The sequence below is a fragment of the Oreochromis aureus genome, linkage group 10 (genome assembly GCF_013358895.1).
Source record: "Oreochromis aureus strain Israel breed Guangdong linkage group 10, ZZ_aureus, whole genome shotgun sequence".
Lineage (NCBI taxonomy): Eukaryota > Metazoa > Chordata > Actinopteri > Cichliformes > Cichlidae > Oreochromis > Oreochromis aureus.
Genome location: NC_052951.1, coordinates 31,671,116 through 31,695,423, shown reverse-complemented (window position 1 = coordinate 31,695,423; position 24,308 = coordinate 31,671,116). Strand labels below are relative to the sequence as shown.

Sequence of the window (24,308 nt, the reverse complement as noted above, 5' to 3'; positions counted from 1 at the left end):
AGTCTTAAAATTGCAAAGCTTCTGAAGCGTGATCATCGAACAATCAAGCGTTTCATTCAAAATAGTCAACAGGGTCGCAAGAAGCGTGTGGAAAAACCAAGGCGCAAAATAACTGCCCATGAACTGAGAAAAGTCAAGCGTGCAGCTGCCAAGATGCCACTTGCCACCAGTTTGGCCATATTTCAGAGCTGCAACATCACTGGAGTGCCCAAAAGCACAAGGTGTGCAATACTCAGAGACATGGCCAAGGTAAGAAAGGCTGAAAGACGACCACCACTGAACAAGACACACAAGCTGAAACGTCAAGACTGGGCCAAGAAATATCTCAAGACTGATTTTTCTAAGGTTTTATGGACTGATGAAATGAGAGTGAGTCTTGATGGGCCAGATGGATGGGCCCGTGGCTGGATTGGTAAAGGGCAGAGAGCTCCAGTCCGACTCAGACGCCAGCAAGGTGGAGGTGGAGTACTGATTTGGGCTGGTATCATCAAAGATGAGCTTGTGGGGCCTTTTCGGGTTGAGGATGGAGTCAAGCTCAACTCCCAGTCCTACTGCCAGTTTCTGGAAGACACCTTCTTCAAGCAGTGGTACAGGAAGAAATCTGCATCCTTCAAGAAAAACAGGATTTTCATGCAGGACAATGCTCCATCACACGCAGCGTCCAAGTACTCCACAGCGTGGCTGGCAAGAAAGGGTATAAAAGAAGAAAAACTAATGACATGGCCTCCTTGTTCACCTGATCTGAACCCCATTGAGAACCTGTGGTCCATCATCAAATGTGAGATTTACAAGGAGGGAAAACAGTACACCTCTCTGAACAGTGTCTGGGAGGCTGTGGTTGCTGCTGCACGCAATGTTGATGGTGAACAGATCAAAACACTGACAGAATCCATGGATGGCAGGCTTTTGAGTGTCCTTGCAAAGAAAGGTGGCTATATTGGTCGCTGATTTGTTTTTGTTTTGTTTTTGAATGTCAGAAATGTATATTTGTGAATGTGGAGATGTTATATTGGTTTCACTGGTAAAAATAAATAATTGAAATGGGTATATATTTGTTTTTGTTAAGTTGCCTAATAATTATGCACAGTAATAGTCACCTGCACACACAGATATCCCCTAAAATAGCTAAAACTAAAACAAACTAAAACTACTTCCAAAAACATTCAGCTTTGATATTAATGAGTTTTTTGGGTTCATTGAGAACATGGTTGTTGTTCAATAATAAAATTATTCCTCAAAAATACAACTTGCCTAATAATTCTGCACTCCCTGTAGTGATAGTAGATGTAGTGCTGTAGAGACCTGGCTTTGTGTGCTTAATGTTACGCGCTGAGATTAAAGTCTGCATGCTTGTTTTGTAACTACACTGGCAGTTGATGGTTGCTGGACTGCAGGTGACCATATTGTGGCATACTTTCGAGACTTGCTGTCAAGGTAAAGTTATCTACATTGAAGAGAAAATAACCTCAGGGTCAGGACTTTTTTCCGGAGAAAAACTCTGAATTCTGAGATAATAAACGGGATGTGAAGGAATCCCTTCTCAAACCGTTGAAGGAAAAAAACTTCAAATATTTTAAAAATTCTGCAAATTCAAAGAATATGAAAAGATTTGTTATAGAAGAAAACTAACGTTGTCGTTAGAAGTGAATTTACAAACCGAGCACTTTGCTGAACATGCAGTGCACGTTTGTTTCTTTGAAGCCAAATATTTTTTGGAAAGAAGCGAACAGAAGCCCAGCTGAGTAAATGCAAGATGATATGAACATGGCTTCACAGTCTGATAAGCATAGCAACCTGCACATGGTCTTACTGTCACAATTTAGCATCAACACATCCCCACAAAATCAAACCAAACTCATAAGGGAACTGTGACAGAGGCACGCTGTAATTGTTGTTCGCTTAAAATTGAACTTAAACAGTTTTGAAAGTCTTTGCGTTCGTTTTATGTCCTGATCGAACTCTAGGAACAGTCGCCATCAGTAGTTCTCAAACTTTCTTTCAGAGGCTGAAAAATGTTAGGACCCCACAGTTTTTGGATGCATATACGTGTATTTGTTTTATATCAAACATCAAAAATAAAAAGAGGATCCAAGTGGAATCTTTGTGAAACAAAGGTCTTTCCAGTCCGTCCTTTCCTTCAAAAATCTTTTCTCTAAATTAGCGCCCACCCACTAGTTTGAGAACCACTGGTGTGCAGTTTAAAACCTCAACTGAAGCAAGCTACAAGGAAGGAAAGAGAAGATGGAGGAAAAAGGAGGGTGATCACCCTAGTGATTCTCGTACTGAAATGCTCTTGACAGAGGAAGGGAACACGTCGGTGTCTCCTTCAGTAACTCTCTGGAGATCCTCCTTTTAGTTTCTACCCGGAGGCTTCTACAAGCAAACAATGTGTGTGTGTGTGTGTGTACCATGTTCACGTGTTAAAATATGTGTGGTGCGATTACAGATCTCTGCGTATGACTGTTAGGATCACACGGATATATTACAAATACTGGCCTTTCGTTAAATAGAGTCAGTTTATTCCCGATGTGACGGAGACCTCAGCTGTATTACTATGTGTGAAGAGCTTAGCGGAGACTTTTAGGTTCTCATGATGATCGACTTCAACTCAGGAAATTAAGGGAAAGAAAAAGGTTGCATTAAACTGAAACATGTCAGGAGCTTAAAACATATCAGCTGGGCCTAAACATCAGTCTGTGATTGTAAAGTGTTTACATCAGTGTGTCTGTGTAAGTACAGTATCTATGATTGTTTGTCCATCAGCTCTGGCAGTCTTTGTATTTCTGTACGTGTTAGCTGTGAATCAGTCCTAAAGGCAGGCGATATGTGTACATCTGTCTGTTCAGCCCGTCTCTCTTTCAGGATGCGTTTGTTTATTTTTGTACGTATGAGTCCTAGAGGCAGACGTTGTTGCTGATCTGGCAGGTGGATCCGGTGCCAGCCTGGGACAGGAAGAGCCTTCCATTGGGGCAAACGCAAACCTCGTAGACAGTCTGCCTGGTCCCAGAGGACGTGGAGCTGGTGGAGGCCTTCCCCTCGGGCAGCTGCAACAGCCGAATCCTCTGAGCATCCAGCGAGATCTGCGGTACAGGGAGAAGAGCAAACTGGTGAGATTAGGGAAAGTAAAGAAGAGAAATGAAATGGGTAGAGATGTTTTGGAAGACAAAGAAAGCATGTAGAAACAAAGGATGAAAAGCAGATGGTTTAAAAGTCTGGAAAAGATTGCTGCAAAAATGAGTTTGCTTGCATCCACATGTTGAGCTACATAATGCTGAAATTTGAAATTATAGGTTGGCAAGGCGGCTGAGGTCAGCGCAGCACAGTCCCCTCACAGCAAGAAGGTTCTGGATTTTGGAGTTTGGACTGTTGAAGCCAGAGTCCCGGAGAGAAATCATGCAGAAGAACACGGAGAACATATAGAGACCTGCATGTCGGGATAACCGGTTATTCTAAATCGGTCAGCTGTGATAGACGGCAGCAGGCTGTTAGACCTGCGATAGATGTCACAGCTGGTATAGATTCAACACCCGCCCCAAACTACCTTCAGTTAGATAAGTTGTTAAGAAGAAAGATGGATTTATGGGCAAATCGGTGCAAAGACCCATCTTAGTTAGCTAACCCAGTTAGCTGAGTTAGGTTTGTTTTTGTGTTTGTGAAAGATATCACAACTGTTTTTATGAATGTAAAGCATAATAAATAAAAAGCAAGTTGACTAAATGGTGCCCTGGTAAATGAGGTATTAATATTTTATTAACATGCAATCCAGTTAGCTGTTGGTTCTGAGATGTCACACAGTCACCCACCACTAGTTGAAGCTAGCTGTGACTGAAAGTTGTAAAACAGCAATAGGAATGCAAGCCTTGCTAACCTGGACTTTTCTGTAGAGCTAAATAAAGAATGGCTGTGTGGTGGTTGTGTCGGGAAACTCCAAGCGTACGGGCGTACCTGTGAGCAAAGAATGCTGCTTCTGCTAGCACAGCTAATGTTAGCTGCATTAAGTAAACATGCTATTCGTGGGGAGAAATTGTCCATTTCATTATGCTCAGACTATTTTCTGAGTGTTTTCTTACTTTTAGATGAGTCAATATTCTGATTTCTTCCTCCTACTTAATCAAATATTAATCAGTTGCCAGGAGCATCCACACTAAACACTTAGAGATAAGAGTCTTAGTTGTCACAGAGAGAAGTCAGCGGGGGCGGAGCTTCAGCTGCCTTTCTGCTTTGCACTTAATTTGGCTAACTTTTTATTTTCATCTTCTCCTGATTGTTCGATGTAGGCACTACAGGCTGTGTTTGCGTTTAAGAAACAGGTTTTTGGGTTAAAACGGGTCACAGCAGTAACCCTGCTCCTTGGTACATGATGACTCAGGTGTGACAGACTAATCTGATGCATCAGTGCAGTGACACCTTATTCAATTTAGATTCAATTCACTTTTATTTACACAGCGCCAAATCACATAGTTATCACCTCAAGGTGCTTTATATTGTAAGGTAAAGACTCAATCAAACAACCCCTCTGAGCAAGGACTTGGTGACAGTGGGAAGGAAAAACTCCCTTTTAACAGGAAGAAACAGAACCAGGCTCAAGGAAAGACGGACCTCTGCTGCGACTTATTGGGGGTGAAGGAAGGAAGAATTCTGACACTAATTTCCACCCCAGAGTTCCTGGGATTTAATTCCTGCTTGTTTTCTTAATTTTCATTTTCATGTCAATGGTACTTGGCATTTTCACTGCTTTAGTTGCTGGTTTTCATTTTAACCTAAATAAACTATTACATCTTAACTCATCAGTCATAGTTTATCATCTTTACTGTCTGAAACAGAAAATGTCTCCCGTGTCCAAAGAGAAAGAAACCAGATAATTCATCCTATAAATTAAAAAGCTGCACTGATGCAAAATCATTAACATAATTTGGATAATTTTATGAACAGAACCAACTTCCTGAGGTTTTCTTACTTGAGTGATTGAGAATGGATCAGTGCAAAATACCTGTTAATCTTATACATACATGTTGTTGGTATATAACTATACCAACAGCAAGAACCTTTGTGATTATCTGACCTGCCTTGACTACGCAGAACTGTTTTCTAAACCTCTTAAACTCTGTATCCAGCTTTTCTCAGCTTTGACAAATTTACTTTTACTCTTCATCTTTATCTTTTCTCCTCCTTCAGGGATTAAAACCGATGACATTTTGGTAAAAGGCATGCCTCTGCAGTATCCTGTAGGACAACACCGCCTCAATCTAGAGAGATTTCTCCACAGATGATGCCAGGCAGGAACATTCTCAGTGACTTTTATCATAGATATGACTATACTGTGCAGCAATGCTGTCAACTTCAAATCCAACACATGACCTTTACAATTCGTTCCACTCATGTCCACTGAAAGGGCTGGAAAACACTGGGAAATGTGGGAGGAAAAATCTCAAGTCAGAAAAACTGGATGGATGCTGCAGTTGAGTATCTAGGTCACTTATCATTCTATGCAACCAACGAAGTGGAGAGCTAAGGTGTCAGGAGTTTCAGACACTATTTATGTGAGTCCAATCCTGTGAGTCAGAAGTCCTGAGAAGGAAAATAAAAGCCAAGGAGAACGAGTGAATGATTTACTTTGAGGGCAGCTAAGAGTGACAAGAGAAGTAGAGTGATTCAGTTTAGCTGAGGACTAGCTGAGTTCAGGAGAGACGAGAAAAGATGAGTTCTTGGTGGCCAAATGTAGTTGTGATTAACATGCTACACATAGCAAATACAGTACTGTGTTATAGTCTTACACCAGGCCTCATTTCTTTGTATTTTGCTTGGAAAGAAAGCCTGGAGAACTACTGAACAAGAGCATTTTAAAAAAATGTCTGGCTCTTTGGCCACTGGCCTTTAAGTTCCTCGGTACCCACATTTTCGAGGACCCATCCTGGACTACTAACACATTAGCCCTGTCGAAGAAAGCACAGCAGCGCCTCCATTTCTTGAAGGTTCTGAGTTTGAACAGGCTGCAGACTGATCTACTAGTGTCCTTCTACAATGCCACAATCGAGAGTGTGCTGGTGAACGCCATCCCTGTGTGGTACGCTGGTTGCACAACAGCTGATAAGAAGAGACTCCAGAAGGTCATCAGAACTGCAGAGAAGGTGTCCACTCTCCACCCTGGAGTCCATTACCAGCTCTAGATGTCTCTCCAGAGGCAGGGCAATCATAAAGACTGCCTCCATCGTAACCACCATCTATTCAACATCCTGCCCTCTGGAAAAAGGTTCAGATCCATCAGGTGCAAAACCAATAGTCTACAGAACAGCTTCTACCCGTGGGCTGTCGAACCATAAATGCAAATTAAGAGTGTGAGCAGATCTCCCCCATACAATCATTCTGTTGCTGCCATTTTTTTCCCGTGCAATATTTCGGCAGATGTGCAATTTCCATCCCTATCCTTGATGACCATAGCCCTTCCACCCTTATTTATTATATTTTATTACGATGCCCTTGAACACACCCCTACAATGCTTCCTGTGTTCTTATATTGTTTTCTTTACTTTTGCACCTTTGTGGTCTTGCTACCTAATTTCATTGTGCAAGCAACTGTACAATGACCATAAAAGTTCGTTAGGTCCATCTAGGATGCTTCAAACTTTGGAAACTAAAAACTGTGCACTTATTAGGAAAGGAGGCCACACTGTGCTTTGGACCAATCAAACCTGAAGGTAAAACTTCAGCTGGAAGTTGTTTAACTGGTTGCCTATGATCATATTTCTCCTCAGCACGTGGACTTCATCTTTAAATTATCTGTAAACTAAATTGCCCTCTACAGCAGGTATTTCAGGTTTGTTTGTTTGATGAGGGCCCAAATCCAGATGAACAGAGTTTTATTTTGGGATATTTTCAAGTATTTTGTTGGCAGAGAGTCCCAAACGGGGTAAATAAAAAGCAAAAAAGCCTTCTACAAGTTTACCGTCGGCGCATTCAAAAGTTATTCCTCTCGTCTCCTGAGCAATAAAAGGAGAGCAAAACCTAAGAAAACTTGTTCTTCAAGCCACTCCATAAACACATTAACCCATAACTCATTTTACTCCCCTCATTGATTGGAACAAACCATCTCTCTCAGTCTGCACAGTCACAAACCACCGCTGCATGAATCCCCTCCTCCCTCCATCCTCCCGTCCTCCCGGGGCTCATATGAGGCTGGTGTTGCACCGGCTGCGGACAGGAGGAGCTCTCCAGCCATAAAAACGTAAAAGAGCCATTACGATGCGCCTCGGGGAGGCATCGCCATCAAATGACCTGGAACACTTTTAAAGTAGAGTCTCAGCTGACTTCCTCAGACAGCTGCTGTTGAACAAATCTTTCACCACGAGGGGCAGACGGTGTGAGACACTCCAGAAGCTGTGTGTAAATGTGTGTGTGGGCGGCAGGATGAAATTCGTGTGTCTGTGTGCTTGTGATAGCCAACAGTACAAACAGGTTGGGCAGGTAAAGGTGAGGTGAGGTCAAGTTTATCAGTTCGGTTTTATTTCATGTCTCCAGAGAAGGTTTCTGTTGCTTCCTGCAGCTTGGAGGGAAAAGACTCCCGTAGGAATGCAAATATTCTCTGCATGAGCTATATTATCACTTTTTCCCCGATGCTGACTTCTGTGGCTTTTTTAGCCCTCAACACACTGCATATTGCTTCCATTTAGCAGGGTGGAACGACCACCACTGCACATGGTGATAGGTACCTGCTGTTAGGAGGAAGACATCACCTAATGGCTAAGCTAATATTTCTTTAATGGTTGTTATCAGTCCTGTATAATGCATACATCTGCAGAACGATGCCACCCAGTTTTTATTATCTTTGTCTGATGTGTATATTTGTGAAGATATGATGGTAAATCCATCCAAGTGAGCCACGCACTATATGGGCAAAAACATTGGGCCACATCTACACTAGCTTTTCCAAAAGCTCTGCCCCTACTGCAGCAGTAACAGCTTCCACTCTTCTGGGAAGAATTTCTACAAGATTTTGAAGCGTGCCTGTGGGAATTTTTGTCAGTTCATCCAGAAAAGCTTTTGTGAGGTCAGGCACTGGATGTTGTATGTGGAGCCCAGGCTTGCCATTTCCATTGTAGTTCATCCCAAAGGTGGTTGATGGGTTTGAAGTCAGGGCTCTACATGTTTTTTCACACCAAAATCATCCAGCCATGCTTTTATGGACCTTGCTGTGGCATCCTATTACAGTACCATGCACAAATTCATTGAGTGCTTTACAACAAAACATTCTTTGGGAAATGTTTGCAAAGGCAGACTGCATGGCTAGGCGCTTCATTTGATACACCCATGTCAATGGAGCTGGGAGGTAAAAAAATATGTGGCCTAATAATTTTGTCCATGTATCTCATGATGGTAAAGAGAGAATCCCTGGTTCCACAAATGAACACTTCTAGGATGAGCTAAGGCCGTCCTTTACTCACGTGTAATGTGTAATAAATGACTTTTTGGAGCAACGACACCAACTCTGCTAACAAACATCCACATTTTTTGAGTTCATAGATTCAAAAAAGTAACATTTCTTTTTGTAAATGTATGTACAGTTATGGTTACAGACTCTGTGCCCCTCTGTGCATATTGAGTCACTGATATGACTGCAGTAGAGTAGATAATGCAATAATATGGTTATTGTGCATCCTAATTTCCACAGGTTTAGCTTTTAGTTTGTTTCTTGGTATTCTGTCAGGGAAAACAGCTTCTGAGGGTCTAGTGATGAAAATGTGTAAATGCATCTCCGCTGGCTTCACAACAGTTTGTGCTTGTGTGTGATGACTTTCTCGTGTAACTGCCAGTGTCTTCCTTGCTTGTCTCAGACAGACTGTGTGGCCTTTCTTGCTAACTGGTGCAGGCTGTGATGTAAACCTGCACTGGTCTGTCTCACCTTGGTGGATAACCAACAGTGAGGCTAACACAAAGTCAATTAAGGTTGAACTATGACAGCACCGGTGTTCAGCTCACACTTGATGCACCGTCCTTGTAATTAAACATGCCAGCAGCTACACGTGTGAAGTGCAGCCTGTGCAGACGGCTGTAACAAGGATGCCTTAAGACAATGCGCATGTGCGCTCAGGAATTACGGGTTGCTCTTTGCGCGCTTTCAAAAATGCTTTGAGAAGAGCGTGCACGACTCTATTTCATTATCTGCCTGTGTGGTCTGTGGGTGTCTAATAGCCAAAACCTTTCTGTAATTGCAGTGGCGGCGCCTGAGGAGAGAGGGGGAGCGTGAATGTGTGTTAGACAGAGGTTTGACAAATGGACATTTGCAACCCTAATGGAGTGTGAGAACGCGATTCTAATTATATGCACTGCCCACCGTTAGTCCAACAGCCTCATTTCTGACCACACATCCATGAAATCTGTGAGAAGATGCGGCAGCAGCATGGCCGCTGCGGTTGCATTTAATTGGACTAAACTGGATTCAAGGGCACCTTCCTGAGACCGCCCTCCCGCCCTCCCTCCCTCCCTCCCTCCCTCTCTGTGTCCATCTCATATCAGCAGCCTGTCATAATGTATGAAACTGTTTTTGTGGGAAACTTTTAAACACTTTCTTCTTCCTAATCCTCCTCCGCTGATTTTAGCAGATTTGACATGACACGACTGGTGCAACCTAAGGAGGGAAATCCTTTTATCAGCGCAGCCGGCCGTGATGAATGTGAAGACTGATGTGTGTAACGAATCAGGGGATGGTTGGGGGAATTTAGGAGCAGGAAGGAAAGGATGAAAGAAGGAAGGAAGCAGCATGAGTGGATGAACGAATTTGGAGGGTGGGGGGGTAAACAAGCAAAGTTTACGACAGAAAGAGGGCAGAGAAAGGAGGAGGGATGGACGGAAAACTGGAAAGATGGATGGAAATGGAAGCTAGCAGCACATAGAAGACACCGTGGGGAAGTAATTAGTAAAAGGAGGATGAGAGAGTATAAAACAGAAAAAACAACAATCATCTTATGTTCTCTTTTTTTCCGCGAGGCTCTTACAGATCCTGGTGCATGGCCAGCATGTGGGAAATTGCCACCAGCCATTATGAGAACGCCGGCCCATGTTGGCGAAGGAAGCCAGCTATTGTTTGGATTGTTGTTTGCTAAAAATAAGTTTGGACAGGAGAAAATGCTGAATTGAGATGGATCCCCATCAGCCAACATGGCCGCAGGACAAGAAAAGTTAATTTGTTAACTTGTTGTCGGTGTGCAGAGTGAGAGATTTGTGCAAAAACCACTTTTAGAGTAACAGGACTCAAAGACAGGAAGAAGCTTTTGATGGTGAACAGTGTAGGTACAGATTTTTAAAAGAGAGGAAGTTAGCCTATTGCCCTTGTGTATCTATGTGAATCTATGTAGCGCTATAATGTAGCCTGCACAAGTTGCCAGCATTCATACTGTGCAGGCAGAGTCAACGGCAATGTGAGGCTAATGCAGTCAGCCCCACCCACGTACATGTTAATAAGAAGGGGCAGCCAATCAGCAGAAAGCTGGTGTAAAGGGAGACTGGCATTAAATGAAAGGAGGTTTTGATCTGAGGAGAGCACATGCATGAATACATTTATTGTATTATCTGGAATTGTAAATAATGCAACTCTACCAGCATCTAAGAATGTAACATGGAGCTGAAAATGAATATAATCGATTTTTTCTACTAATTTATAGATTTACACTTTTTTTGCTTAAAATGAGGCCGTCCTTAAAACGAGACGCCGTGTTTCAGATAAACCTGAAGGCTCAGTATAAGAAAAGAATATTTATTATTCACTGGGATTTTTTTTAGCTAATTCAAGCGGTGTTGGAATACATTCATACATACATACATACAGTCACAGTCACTTCTGCTGGCACCATTTTAATGATGTTGGTATGGGAAGCTTCAAAATAGCCTGTTGGTCCTGCTTTGGTGGAGTTTGTTAAAGTCCATTAGAAATGAATGAACAAAACTCCAAATGAGATAACACTCATTAAAAACGGTCATTTTCATAACTAAGAGAGTGATGAGCAGACCCAGAGAAATCTTAACAGCGATTAATCAACTTTTCTTTTAATCGCTGAAAGCTACTAAAGAAAAATAAATAGAAATGAATAAAAAGATGAAAATGCTTCTTCTCACAGCAAAGTTGACTTCAGTAAATCTTTCAGCCTCAGGAACAAAACTATTCTTAAGTTTGGTGGTACAGATACTTGTGTTTATCTGCCAGATGGCAGCGTGGTAAACAGGCTGTGGATGGAGTGGGTGTTGTCTTTAAATATCTTTCGGAATTTGTGTACTAATAAAAATAGCAGCCTAGTTTCATTCCTGGGAATCTTGAAAATGGAGGTCAATGCAAATAGATGCAGTTGGTGGTTGAAAAGTTTTTTTCCCATCTTTGAGAAGAAAAAACACAAAAATTCCACTTTTAGTGGTTTGTTGGTTTTTAAAAAACGCTGAGATCCTTTCTCATTCAAAGGCACTTTTCAGAAAAATCTATTATATTGTACATTACACTGCACTTACACATGTAAGCAAGCAACCAAAAATTGCTAATTCTGCAGAAAAAAGACAATCAAGCTAGAATTGGATCCATAAATTGCAACAGATAGTTTAGGTAAAAATGTTTAATTGTGGTTTAACAGTCTGAACTCATGACTCTTTGGATTTCTTGACTCGTCAGACTTATTTTTACCTCTCATGCGTAAATGCAGAAAATAACATCCCAGTTGGATTAAACCCAACATAACCTCACAAACTCCTGCTTTGGTGGACACACAGTACCTCTCCGTCTTTGGACTCCAGTCGCAGCTCGCTCCTGCAGATGGCCTGGATGTCTCCGGCCTCAGCCAGGATCTGGATTCCCTTAGGGGCCTCCATCAGCAGAGAGCGGGTAGGAGACTCCAGCCTGGAAACATACAGAGGCAGCAGCTTACAAACTGCAGGTACAACATTCACGTGAGGGGCTGAAGTGAACTCTAGCACCGATTCATGTATGATGGGTGGTAAATAGTTTACATGATACATATGACACAGGAGCCTTGAAGGTTTACATGGAAACCAAGCACCAAGTTAACAGATGTGTCAGAAAAGAAAGTGTAAATTCAGCAGTTGAATAAGTTATATTAGTAAATACACCCACAGCCAGTGTTCATCACTATCAGACTAAAAGTGGAAACATTTTAAAAACTTGATTTATGTCAAACTAACATATTTATATAAGTGAATGTGCTCATTAGAGTACTGCAGTACAGAGAGTCATTTAAAGTATTTATTTTTCCAGTAAATATTTGTTTCAATGAATAAACAGTTGTATAGAATTATGTGAAGGCCATTTTGAGTACGTGGACCATCTGTTCAGCTAATAGAAAAACCAAATGAATGTATTATCCACTTCTATTTGTGAATGACAGTGTAAATTGCTTGAATGCACTAAGAGGTTCCAGACCTTTGGATCGCTGCTAACATGTCTGATTCCCTCAATGATCTTAAATTATATCAACATTTGTTTTATACCTAATTCACCAAGACATCAAGAATTTGTAGGCAGAATAAGCCACAGGTTTGAAGATGTCCAGAAAAGTTATAAGTTGGGAAAAAAGTTGAAAGCGGATGTAGAGAACTGTGCAGTGTCTATATCTTTTGCTTCCATGTGTTGGGTGAGCAACAGTGGTCAAGCCAAATATTGACTTTCAAGCTTGTTTGAATTGTACAAACTTTGTTTTTGCCTTTTATCCTCTATTTCCATCCACACGGTTCAATAAGTCACTGCACCTATTTCCTGTTTTTCTAGCACAATATTTAAAACATGAGGGCTACAGACTTTTGCGCACAGTACTGTATTACCCATTTTTATCTGTCTTTGTGGTTCCTCCACAGTGACCTGAACTTCAGCCTAACGAAAAAACAAAAACAGTCATCTGAAGAATTGAAGACAAAACGTGAGAACAGCCACTTTGAAACCAGTGCTGTGAGTACAAAGTAAGTGGATCTGACACTCGAACACTACGGACCGTCTGCGTGCTGCGGCTGCTCAAAATTTCTGCATGAGGATTAAAAAAAAAAAAAAATCAGCCCACTCGGCTTCACATCTTGACAAAACCACTCAGAGCCACAAGCCGATCTCTACAGGAAGCTGCAGAGATGTCAGAACACCTCATGAGAGTCAAACCTAAACACTTCCTGTCTTCCTGTCACCACGCTGGTTGTGGATAAAATACGTGATGGGTTTTTTCCCACATGGAAGGTTTTAGCCGATACTACAATGAGAGAATGCGAGGTTTTGTTCTGAATGAAGGGTAGCTAAGCAATACTTGGATTCTTTGCAGTCAGCGACTGTCTGAAGTCTACAAATGATGGACATCACCAAATGTTGTGTTTCCTCGCTTGATGTTCTCCGTCAGGCTTTGACTGCAGTCACCTGCAGTTGTTCCCTGTTTGTGGGTCTTAATGAAAAACCTGCTCTGCTGGATGACGGGCGTAGCAATCGAAGAATATCCCATTTCTTTGCATTGAGAAACTCTCAGATTGGATCTTTTGACTCTAAAGAATCCAAAACCATTGGACCTTTAGCAGTTTGTTTTGGGTCATTATTTGCTGTCTGATCAGGTACACATCACACCTGTTTCTATCAGCAGTTCCACTGGCAGCCACACATACCCATGTCACAAACCAAATCCACCGTAACTAACAGGTGATGCAGTATACTGAGAATGTGAGTGTTTCTCTGCTACTTCATATTTTTCTCATCATCATTCTGGTTCACCTTGGTTTCATCTGTCCAAACATTTTTTCCAGAACAGGTTGTTTTACATGTTTTTTTTGGAAAATGTCATCTGTCCTTAAAACCAGTGGTTTTGTACTGTGTTGTAAATCTTCTGTGTTGATGAGGGTGTCTCATTTATCCATAACAATGACATGCCCACCTCTTTGAGTGTTCTTAACTGGGTTAAATGTTGTGAATGCATTTTTCTTGGAAACAACGTTGTTATTGAGCTTGGCTCCCGTCTTTGGTCTTTCAGGCCTTTTGGTGTTGCTGGAGAGTTTATTATAAGAAGCTGCAACAACCAACGTATCAACCAAGGGTTGAATATGTAACATTGCACAGGTTGCTTGGTGGGAGGCAACCTGTCTCCAAACAACTGTGGTCCAATTCAGACTGGTAACGGTTTGAAAATAACTGATGTTTCATCTATAAATGTACACGGACTGCCAACACAACCCAGTTATCCTGAGTCAGTCAACTGCAACACAGCTCTTGGGAACAGGGGCTCGTTTCAACTGGTAACATCTAGTTGTGTTGTGGTTATATTCCTGTGTAAATGTAAGAGTGACAGCTGTTTGGCTCCGCCTTTTTACTGCTTTATTGCCATATGAAGACAGAAACTGACAGAGTGGTCACAGATCCAAAGGAAACATTTTAGTGCTGCAGGCTCCAACCACTGATTCCCCCGTGTGGCCGTAGCATTAGCCTCTGTGCACTCAGTGTGTTAATCTGAAGCATGTTTTCACTCTGCTGAGTATTTCCTCTGCTGAGACTCTGTTTCCAAATCTTTTTTCATGCATTTAAAACCCAGATAAACATGATGTGTTGACTGGTTTATTTATTACAGCAGGGATTCTCGTTTATAAAGTAGAAAGGTAAGACAGAAACTACTCGGCATTGCTGAAGAGGTTTTTGGCGGTGCTGGTGAAGTAAGAAACAAACCCATAAATCAAAGCTTCTATATGACTTGCAAAGTGTGATTAATCACTGGCTCTGTGCATATTTTTAGTCTACTGTAAATTATCCTCTAAAGTTTCTTTTAACTGTATTTTAAAGCTAAGATTATAACGAACTCCTCCACTCTTTAAATACACAGTCTTGAACTGGAAGTCTGTTTATCTGCTTCCCCTTTAAGTTTAAAATGGTAAATGGCCTGTATTTGTATAGCGCTTTCCTAGTCCTTAAGGACACATTCAGTCATTCACCCATTCACACACACATCCACGCACTGGTGATGGCAAGCTACGTTGTAGCCACAGCCACCCTGGGGCGCACTGACAGAGGCGCGGCTGCCGGACACTGGCGCCACCGGGTCCTCTGACCACCACCAGTAGGCAGCGGGTGAAGTGTCTTGCCCAAGGACACAACGATCGAGACTGTCTGAGCCGGGGCTCGAACCAGCAACCTTCCGATTACAAGGCGAACTCCCAACTCTTGAGCAACGATCGCCCTGTAGCCACGATCGCACAAATGATTACAGGAATACTTATGTGAAAGGTGTAGAAATATCATTTGCAGTGAGGAACTATTACCCAGCTCTGCAGTTCAGCTAAATACTACTAAACATTCACCTGAGCAAAAAACTGCAAAGTAAATTAGAAGTATGCACACCTGTATTTTCACATTTTTCCTTCCTGTCACACATGATTAGAAAAGCTAGAAATAAGAAAGTTTTAAAAAAATACACTATAAATTTCTGAAATTCCATATAACAGAACTCTGAAACTGTTTATGTGCAATATATAAGAAATCTATATGGGAAAAATCACGACAGGGAGTAAAGTCATGCAAGTTGCATCAGTGAGAGTAACAGAGATTACAGAAGAAGCACAAGATTATTATGGTACATGAACCCATGTGTGCTAACGTAATCTCTAGCAGGGTGCTGGTGTCATCCCTCGAGTTTGCTCCTGGCATTAATGAATAAATTCACCTGGGTGGTGACCTGCGTTCCCCCGAGAACGAAGAACACTGAGGCGCTGTACTACAGTTGCACCAGTTGGAAATGTTGAAAGAGGCAAGAAAGAAAACCAGCAGCAAAGTTAATTTTAGTTTCAGAGTTCAGCGTCGGGTTATCCGGGAGGAAGAAACTCCAGGATTTTCTTTATTTCATGACAAAGGTAGCTTAAAGCTCTTCAAATGACAGGACGTCAGTTCAGAGGAGTTCAATATGGAGAGAAAGAATGAGGTTACTGTAACTGAGTCAAAACTTTGACTTTTTTTATGTTGAGTGTGTGATTGTGTTATTATTCTAAAGTCCTTCTAGAACAGGTTATTCGTTCCTGCATTGAAAAAAATAGAAAATCCTACTTGTGCTGATGCCACATATACTCGTTTAAAAAGAAAAAAATAAAGCCTTGTTTTCAGTTACACTTTGATAGTTTGTTGTAGTCTACTTGGTAAACTGACTGACTCTTATGTAGCGCTTTCTTCGCTACCTGAGCACCAGAGCACTTTATACAACATACCTCATTCACTCCCATTCATACAAACACTTTTTTCTACGCTTAAGTGCTTTCTGTCTAACATCCACACAGACTCACACTCCAATGGATGCATTTAGAGAACAATTTGGGGCAACTTGCCCGAGAATACCTGGGCCAAACGGGGCTCAAACCACCAGATCACCTGCTCTACCCTATGAGCTACAGTAACTCCTTGGATACAGTCAGCCAAGGAAAAGCAAAAACGGACACTAACACTGGACAGTTGTTAACTGGTATTTTTTTGTGGGGGGGCAAAAACAGGAAGATCACAATTTTCTTATGTGTCTCAATTCCTTCTGTGGGATTCGGCTGGTGAATTTATTGCAAACAACATGAAAGCATAGATCCATCCTGCCTTGTGGTTTCAGGTCAGGGTGGTGGAGTAATGATGTGGGGAGATATTTTTTGGATCCCACCAGCTGAGCCTCTTCAAACACCACAGCGTACCGGAGTATTGTTGGTGACCACGTCTATGCCTTTATAACTCTGTATCACAAAGCTTGGCTATCTAAAACTGGTCACGGTACTCATCTGGCCTCCAGAGTCACCAGAACTCAATCACATCTCTGGGATGTGGTGGAATGGCAGAGCTACATCGCTGATGTGCAGCCGACAAATCTGCAGCACGTGTTGCTAGTGATGCTAGCGTGTGAATACTGACCAAAATCTCTGAGGAATATTTCTAGAATCTGGTTGCATTTCATAAAGACTTAAAGAAATAAGAAGGGGGTCCAACCTGGAACTAGCAAGGTGTACGTAATGAAGCTGTGAGAATATTTCTATTTAGGATTCTTTGATGGTAATTATTTCCTATTATAATGTCCCTGACGTTACCCTTGGTCCATCCATCCATTTGCTTCTGCTTATCCTTAAGCCTATCCCAGCTGTGTTGGGGCGAGAGGCAGGGTACACCCTGGACAGGTCGCCAGTCTGTCGCAGGGCTAACACGTTGACAGAGACAACCATTCGTGCTCACATTCACTCCCGCATTCACACCTGTGGGCAATTTAGAGTTTCCAATGAACCTATCCTCACTAAGTGCATGTCTTTGGACTGTTGGAGAAACCCAGAGTCTCTGGGGAGAACCCACACAAACACGGGGAGAACATGCAAACCCCACACAGAAAGACCCCGGCCTGATGGTGGAACTGAACTCAGGACCTTCTTGCTGTGAGGGAACAGTGCTAACCTTTGGCAATAAAGTAATTTGATTAAACTAAGAAGCCATGCTGACATGTTGTTTTTCATTTAAAATCCCAGCAGTTACTGTATTTGTAACACCAGTGAACTTGAAATAAAGAGAGCTCTGTTCCAAAAGCAAATGAGCGAATTACCAAATTGAAACTTCAGCATCCTTTGCTTTATCCCTTGATCTCTGCCACAAGGGTTAATCCCCAGTGCATATTAATTACTGCACATTGAACAGAGGCTGGTGATTAATTAAATACATAGTCGTTAATAACTTGTCATTGTGGCTGATTGACTTCACCGGGTGCTTAGTCTTTATGATAAGCACGCTTCTAAAGACGTGCTCTGTAAAGATGGCGAGGATCAGTCCTTCAGTTAACTTCCTTTCTTTGCTACTGAACATTTCTGACGAATCACTCGTTACTGTATATCAGCCCTGTGCTCATCTCTATAGCTTTTGCCTGCCGCGATCAGTTTGTATTCTCAGCGAGTTGTGTCACTGGAGGGCAAATAAAAACAGATTAGAGACAACACAATTTAAAACTGTCGTATCTGGACATTAAGAGAGCATGGACTAGACTTTAATCTTACACTTTGCAAAACAAGGGAGTAAAAATTGATCCCATAGAGGTGGTTCGGAGAATACTGAAATGCCTCTTCAAGCCAAAGAAAAAAGCCCTGAATGCCGATGACTGAGAACATCCAGCTCCCCATTACTCTTCTGACTTTTCTCATCGCCTCTCAAATTCAGGGTTTGAGTGCAAGTTTGATGACGGAGTATCACGATGAGTGTTTTCAAACAAAGTAACCAGTTTTTTTGGAACCTGACCAACTGTATTTTAGCTCCTTGTCAACTCTGGTAGCACTCAGAACATAAAAGTCAAGTCGGTTGGCAGATGTGGCTAAAAAAACTGGGACGCTGTTGCAACTCATCATTCAGAAGAGAGTCCCACCCTAAAGCATAGTGTGCTTGATCATCTGTTTGACTCTAATGGGGCACATAAATTACAGCATAGCCATTGTATTGCATTCAGTAGGATTTCAAACTAGTGATTGAGGATATAAACTCACCAGCCACATGTATAATAAGGTTATGTATCAAGAGAGCTCACTCCTGTTTTCTCATGGACTTCTAAGCAAAGTGATGCGAGTATTACATCAGCATGGACTGAGAGCGTTCTGACCTAGAAGTCGGAGAAGCCCCTGCTCCAAAATCGACACCTTCAGGCTTGATTGATATTAGAAGGCATTTAGCTTTCCTGTTGACAGCTTCAGTGTTTTATTCAATTCAATTCAATCATATTTATATAGCAACAGCAGAGGCTGTTGCTCGTCCTTGTCCTGTATAAATAAAAAAAACATTAATACACCGCATGACGAAGAAGTTTGTTCAGCGTTCAGTGACCCTCAGACGTATTCTGTGCCTGTGGAAGGGAGGTTAAAAAAAGAAATCCTCCTCTATTACTCCTTCTAAAGGCCTTCCTCCTCTCTCATCTCCGCTCATTCTCCCAGGTTGCTCCTCGGGGAGTCAGACAATGAAATATTTCTCTCTCTCCGGCTTGTATCCGTATTCATTTCCTCTTCACCACCCCTGCGAATTGAAACTTTGTCTCTTGCTCTTTCCCATCTCCTTGCCTCTCGTTCTAATATAAAGTGTTTTTCATATTTTAAAAAAATCCAGACTTGAAACAGAAGCTGTGTGTACAGAACAGATTTCAAAGTGAAGAATGCTTCTTTAACGTAATCCTTCCATCAGGCTGTGGGATATTTATGTACTTCCACTTTATAATAATATATTCCTCTGCCTGTTATTCGTCTTTTGACTATTACCTTTATTTCCTTGCTGTCACCTATTACTTTCGCGGCTGCCACCGCCTCATTTCCCCACAGCGATCAATACAGTTTCATCTCGTTCTCTTTCATGTCTTCCATTCCACTTTTGGACATCCTCATTTCCTCTCTCTCCTTTCTTGGCCCTGCTTCATATCTACAACTACAATCAAAGGTTAATAACTCTTCACACTTCCTCCTCATATTGCCTGCCTTCAGATAACGACTGGTATGTTTTTTTTAATGACATCGACGGTAAACTTGCACAGACCGAAGCCTGTAGGCGGCGTCTGCATGCTCCCCGTTAGCTGCGCCTGACTCCTTTGTCCTTGGCCACGGCGCCTTCGCCTGATTAGCTGCCACTGTTTGCAGCAGTCAGAGCTGTTTGGTGTTATAAATATAGTGTAAGCTATGTTGAGTTGGAACGGGCTGCCTTTGTGCTACATAGAAAATCATAGGTTAAATGGCAATCTGGGGCAGTAAGAGTGCTGCTGATTGCTTCGCGGGGCTTTATGATTGGCCACTCGAACACTCTGCTGGAGAGCAGGCCATCCTCTCAATTACCAAGATCAGTGTGAGCAGAAGGTGTGGAGGACAGCGAGGAAGAAGAAAGGAGTGGGTGTGATATTAGAGAGGACAGACAGAGAGGGGGGAGGAGGGAAAATAAGGGCATGGATGTGCTGTCTTAATTCTTTTCTCTTGGTTGTGATAATGCTCAGATGTGCTAAATGTGCCTGCAGAGGGAGGCCACCTTGAGTCGTGATCTCTTTTGTCATGGCGCTGTCTACTGAATAAATATTTCTTTTTGTTGTTGCAGTTTTGTTCTTTTTCAAACTGCTTAGGCTCGGATTAATGAAACAAAAAGAAAGGGCGACATGGGAGGATGAATGAGGGATGAAAAGAGGGAGATCAGAACCTGGTGTGAGAGGGAGAGGTGAATGAAGATCGAGGTAATTGAAGCAAGAAGATGAGGATGATGAGGAGGGTGAGGATGGAGAGAGAAGACGGCAAATGAAAGCAAGGCGAGAGAAGGGAGAGGAGATTGGAGATGGAGAGGAGGGCAGATGGGATATAAGAAGAAGAGAAAGAGCTGAAGGCAGCGTTCATTGAATCTGTGATTTCTTCACAGATCACAGTGGTCAGCTTGGTTTGCAGTGCCGTGGCTTCTGCTCTAATAATTTCAGTTTCTGCAGCACTGTTGCCTCGTGCTGAAGTGCTCCAGAGGACAATAAAAACACGAGACAGAGCGGACATCCAGAAGAAAGTTATTTAATACAAAAGGAACCGGTGATTTTAAAGCACCTTTAAGGTCAAATCAGTTCATAGTGAACGTTCACACTGAGCCTCAAGCAAGTGTTTAAATCTGTCCACAGCATAAAAAGCAGTCTAAAAATAAATCTGTGGGACAGCTTTGGAGTTTGTCCCCTCTCTTCTATTGGCCTGCACTGCTGTCACATGACTGTCAAGGCTTTGTCTCTTTGCAGCAGCTCAAATTCAGGGCGTTCACAGAGGAGAGGAAAGTTTTTGCCGTGTGTGGTTATTTATTCTATTTTCTATAGTTTTGTATTTTAATTTTTCCATATGATCTCTTCATGCTCTTCTTCTTTACCTTAAAACAGGAAAAATCGGCGCACATCATCACCACCGTGAGGGTGGCGTCTTTCTCTGCACTGATTTTTCGTGCCGATATGTATTACTTCTAGATTATTGATCAGCTGTTTGTCCTCTATAAGACGTGGTTCTGATTGGATATTATTCCCATTGGTTGTGGTCATGTGACCTATCGGGTGATTTAAGATGGTGCCGCCCTGTGTTTCATTATTTGATGAAGAACAGGTGTGCTTCACTTCTTAATGGGATAAAGAAATTGCAGATCTACGGTGTGATAACTGTGAAACCTGTACTAACCTATAATGATAAATGGCTGCACCTGGTTCTGCTGGAGATCTCTTCCTGTTGAAAAGGAGTTCTTCCTCCCTACATTCATCATTCTACCATCATCTCACGGGGATCATCTAACTCTTGGATTTCCCTCTATATTTCAGAGCCTTTATCTTACAATACAAAGCACTGACTGACTGTGACTGTTATTAAGAAGTGGTTTAAATAGAAGCCAATTGAAGTCAGTTCTATTCAGACTCACTTTCATTTTCGGTTTGTTTTGTTAGGCCTGGTTAAAATGATGCATTGGTTAAGAACGAACCTGTTAGTAGGGATGCACTGAGCTGATATTTGGATTGGTTTGGATATCGTGACAATGGGCCGATCTATTCAGTTCAGTTCTGTGTTGCTGTGGCTTTACTGCGTCACAGATTAGCAGCAGCGCACTGCCAGCAGCTTTTCCTTTACAACATGTTTTTCACCGAATCACAAACTGTGGTCAGGAGAGTCGACATGACGGCTAACACGCTCCCGTCTGCGTCTCGCTCTCTTGCTTTCGCTGCTGTGATGTTCTGTCTGATGCTTGTTGGAAAGGTTTTACTGCACTTACGGCAGCATAACATGTCGTCAGCTCGATATTATTTAACTTGACCGGTCTCTCCAGCTTCACGCTACACCTAACATGTGTGGTTAAAAGAGGAGGTCCAGTCGCAGGGAAAGCAGGCACAGAGAAACTAGCCTCATTTTCAGTGGCAGCAGGTGGGACCTTCTGGCTGTTCCAGAACATACACAGTATGGAAGATGGATGTAATTCCTCAGATAATTTCTTTACTGGCTTTAATATTTTAAGTATTTATTGTGATTTTTAAAAAACTGTTTAGTATTCAGTATTATTTTGGTTTTACTCGCCTATCAAGCGCTTTGGGGTCCTTCGGGACTAGTAAAGCGCTATACAAATACAGGCCATTTACCATTGATCAAAGCCTTTGCATCATCATTAGTGCGTCTAATGGTGTTAACAGTGTTAAAAAAATAATAAAAATGTAATCAATACAGGCAGAAGAAGAGGTCCTGGAGTTACTGGAGGGAACGCTGGGTTCCTGACTGTCTCTGAAAAGCGCCTTGAGGCGACTGTTGTTGTGATTTCACGATATATAAATAAAATTGAATTGAATTATGCTGTAATATTTGAAACTTTGCCTCCTGCTGTGTGTTTCTGTCCATCACCATGGTCTCAGTCTCAGGCCCATTAGGTTACCGTGCACGGTGAAGCGCTACAAGATGCACGAAGAACCGAGGGACAGATCAGGCTAATGCAAGTCTACCAAAGTTTCCTCGAGGATCTTCACGTGTTATTTCATTCAAAGGGGGAAAAGTTCTTCTCACTCATGCTCCCAGTTTGTTTCTGTTCTGCTTTTTGTTCTCTTCCCCTCCCGCATTCGCTTTCCTTTATATTGCTTCATACATATATTCCCTTTATCTCTGCTCTCAGTTGGTCGGGATACAAATGAAGCTGCACTTTCAAATTCGCCAGTGCGGGCGAATCACAAAGGCATTCTTCAGATGCAAAGACACATCCTGTTGACAAGGTATTACCACGCAGATGGATGTAACGGTTATGGCTTTGATGAAGAAGCGGCGGCTCTGGCTGGGATGTGTGTCTGGCTGCCCGAAAATGTGTTAGGGGTTAATATGATATCCTGAAATAGGATTTGATTCCTCGATTGCTACCTGCCAAGGAGCTGGGAGAGATTAGGGTAAGATTAGATTTTAGCCATGCACCAACGAGCTCGCTCGCCTTTTTCTGACATAATTGGATAGTTTGGGCCATATTTCATTCTCAATTGGCTAGTTGTCACCAAAGATGCATCAACAAAGGGGAAGAGGGAAGAAATACTACGCCTTACTATAGACTCTGTCGTGTTGTGTGGACAGTGACCTGACGACAGGCTTTGCAGTGTCACCTAGGAAACGATCTATTGCATCAGTGATGTAAAAGTATCACTTTGTTATTATTTGAACTAATGATTCTGAAAGGAAGCAGCAGTGATTGATGCTTTCAGTTCATCTCAATGCAAACGGCACTGAAATGCTCTTATTAGTTATGTGTCCTTCTCTATTCGACCCCTAAATCCCATCAAAGTCGTCTCCATAGCTTCCCTTCTATCACATAAAGCTCTTTTTATTTCATTCTGTTCTCTTCAAAATCCCCTTTTGTCTCGTTTTTCTCTTACACGCTCTTTTTTCCTCACTCTATTTGTCTCAGACTTTCGGACAAAAGTGATCCTCTTTCATTTCTTCCATACTGTGTTTTTTCGTAATATTTCCCCCCCCTCCCAGTTTCATATACTTTCAAACTCTTTCACTGTCACTCGCGTCTCTTTTGTTCTCACCCCCTCTTATTCTTTAATCTTCACGCTCCATACTTTTGTCACCTCTTTTCTCCCTTTTTTTTCTCCAGATTTTCTCATTTTCACTTCACAGTCTTTCTACCGCTGTCCCTCTCATTCAATTCAGATCAAAGAATACCATTGTGCTATATAGATAGAAAGATCATGCATATAACATTTACTGCAACAATATGAACATTTCCCTTCTAAAGAGCACTGCAGTCTGCTTACTGCTGGAAAGTCTGCTGCAGCTGGAGTGCTGCTGTTTTAAGGCCAAACCTTTGAAACGGCTGGGGTCATGGTAGGTTAATCCAGTGGTTGCAAATGGTGTACTGGACCGCCTCGAGGCATGTTGATGCGCCTTGAGGCAAGTCCAAGTATTTTCCTAAAAAGAATAAGTGAATGGAAACCCTGCAGTCATGTGATAAAGAAAGTTTTCACAAGACTCTGCATTTAAGAGGTAAATAACAGCTACATGCTGTTAATCAAATGTAGCTGAACAGCTGATCATCAGGAAGTGTGGCTGTTTGCAGGTGTGAAGCATTCAGGTGTGCATTACCAAATTCATAATCTTTAAGTTACCATAATGTTACCATAAATTCAACCCAAAGTCAGACCACAACCAGGTGAAAGTGTCTTCTCTCTTGAAAGAACATGGAAACATAAGTTAGGTTTGCATAGCTGCATCTCAATAAACCACAAGACTTCTAAAAGAGAGTTCTTTGGGTAGACCTGACTAAAGTGGAGATGTTTGGCCATACTGCACAGCGCCATGTTTGAAGAAAACCAAACACAGCATATCAG

General features: G+C 42.1%; 1 protein-coding gene across 3 annotated transcripts in view; it reads right to left on the bottom strand.

The window, feature by feature from the left end:
* Positions 1-1,156: 1,156 nt before the first annotated feature.
* sgcd (sarcoglycan, delta (dystrophin-associated glycoprotein)) overlaps positions 1,157-24,308 on the bottom strand; it is a 458,641-nt gene continuing 435,489 nt past the window's right edge. For all 3 annotated transcript variants that reach the window (XM_039618529.1, XM_039618530.1, XM_031750357.2), the window contains 2 exons: positions 11,749-11,872; positions 1,157-3,080 (listed from right to left, as the gene is read on the bottom strand). In XM_039618529.1, the coding sequence (XP_039474463.1) occupies positions 2,895-3,080; positions 11,749-11,872 (310 nt within the window). In that variant the 3' untranslated portion in view covers positions 1,157-2,894. The remainder of the gene's footprint in view (positions 3,081-11,748; positions 11,873-24,308) is intronic.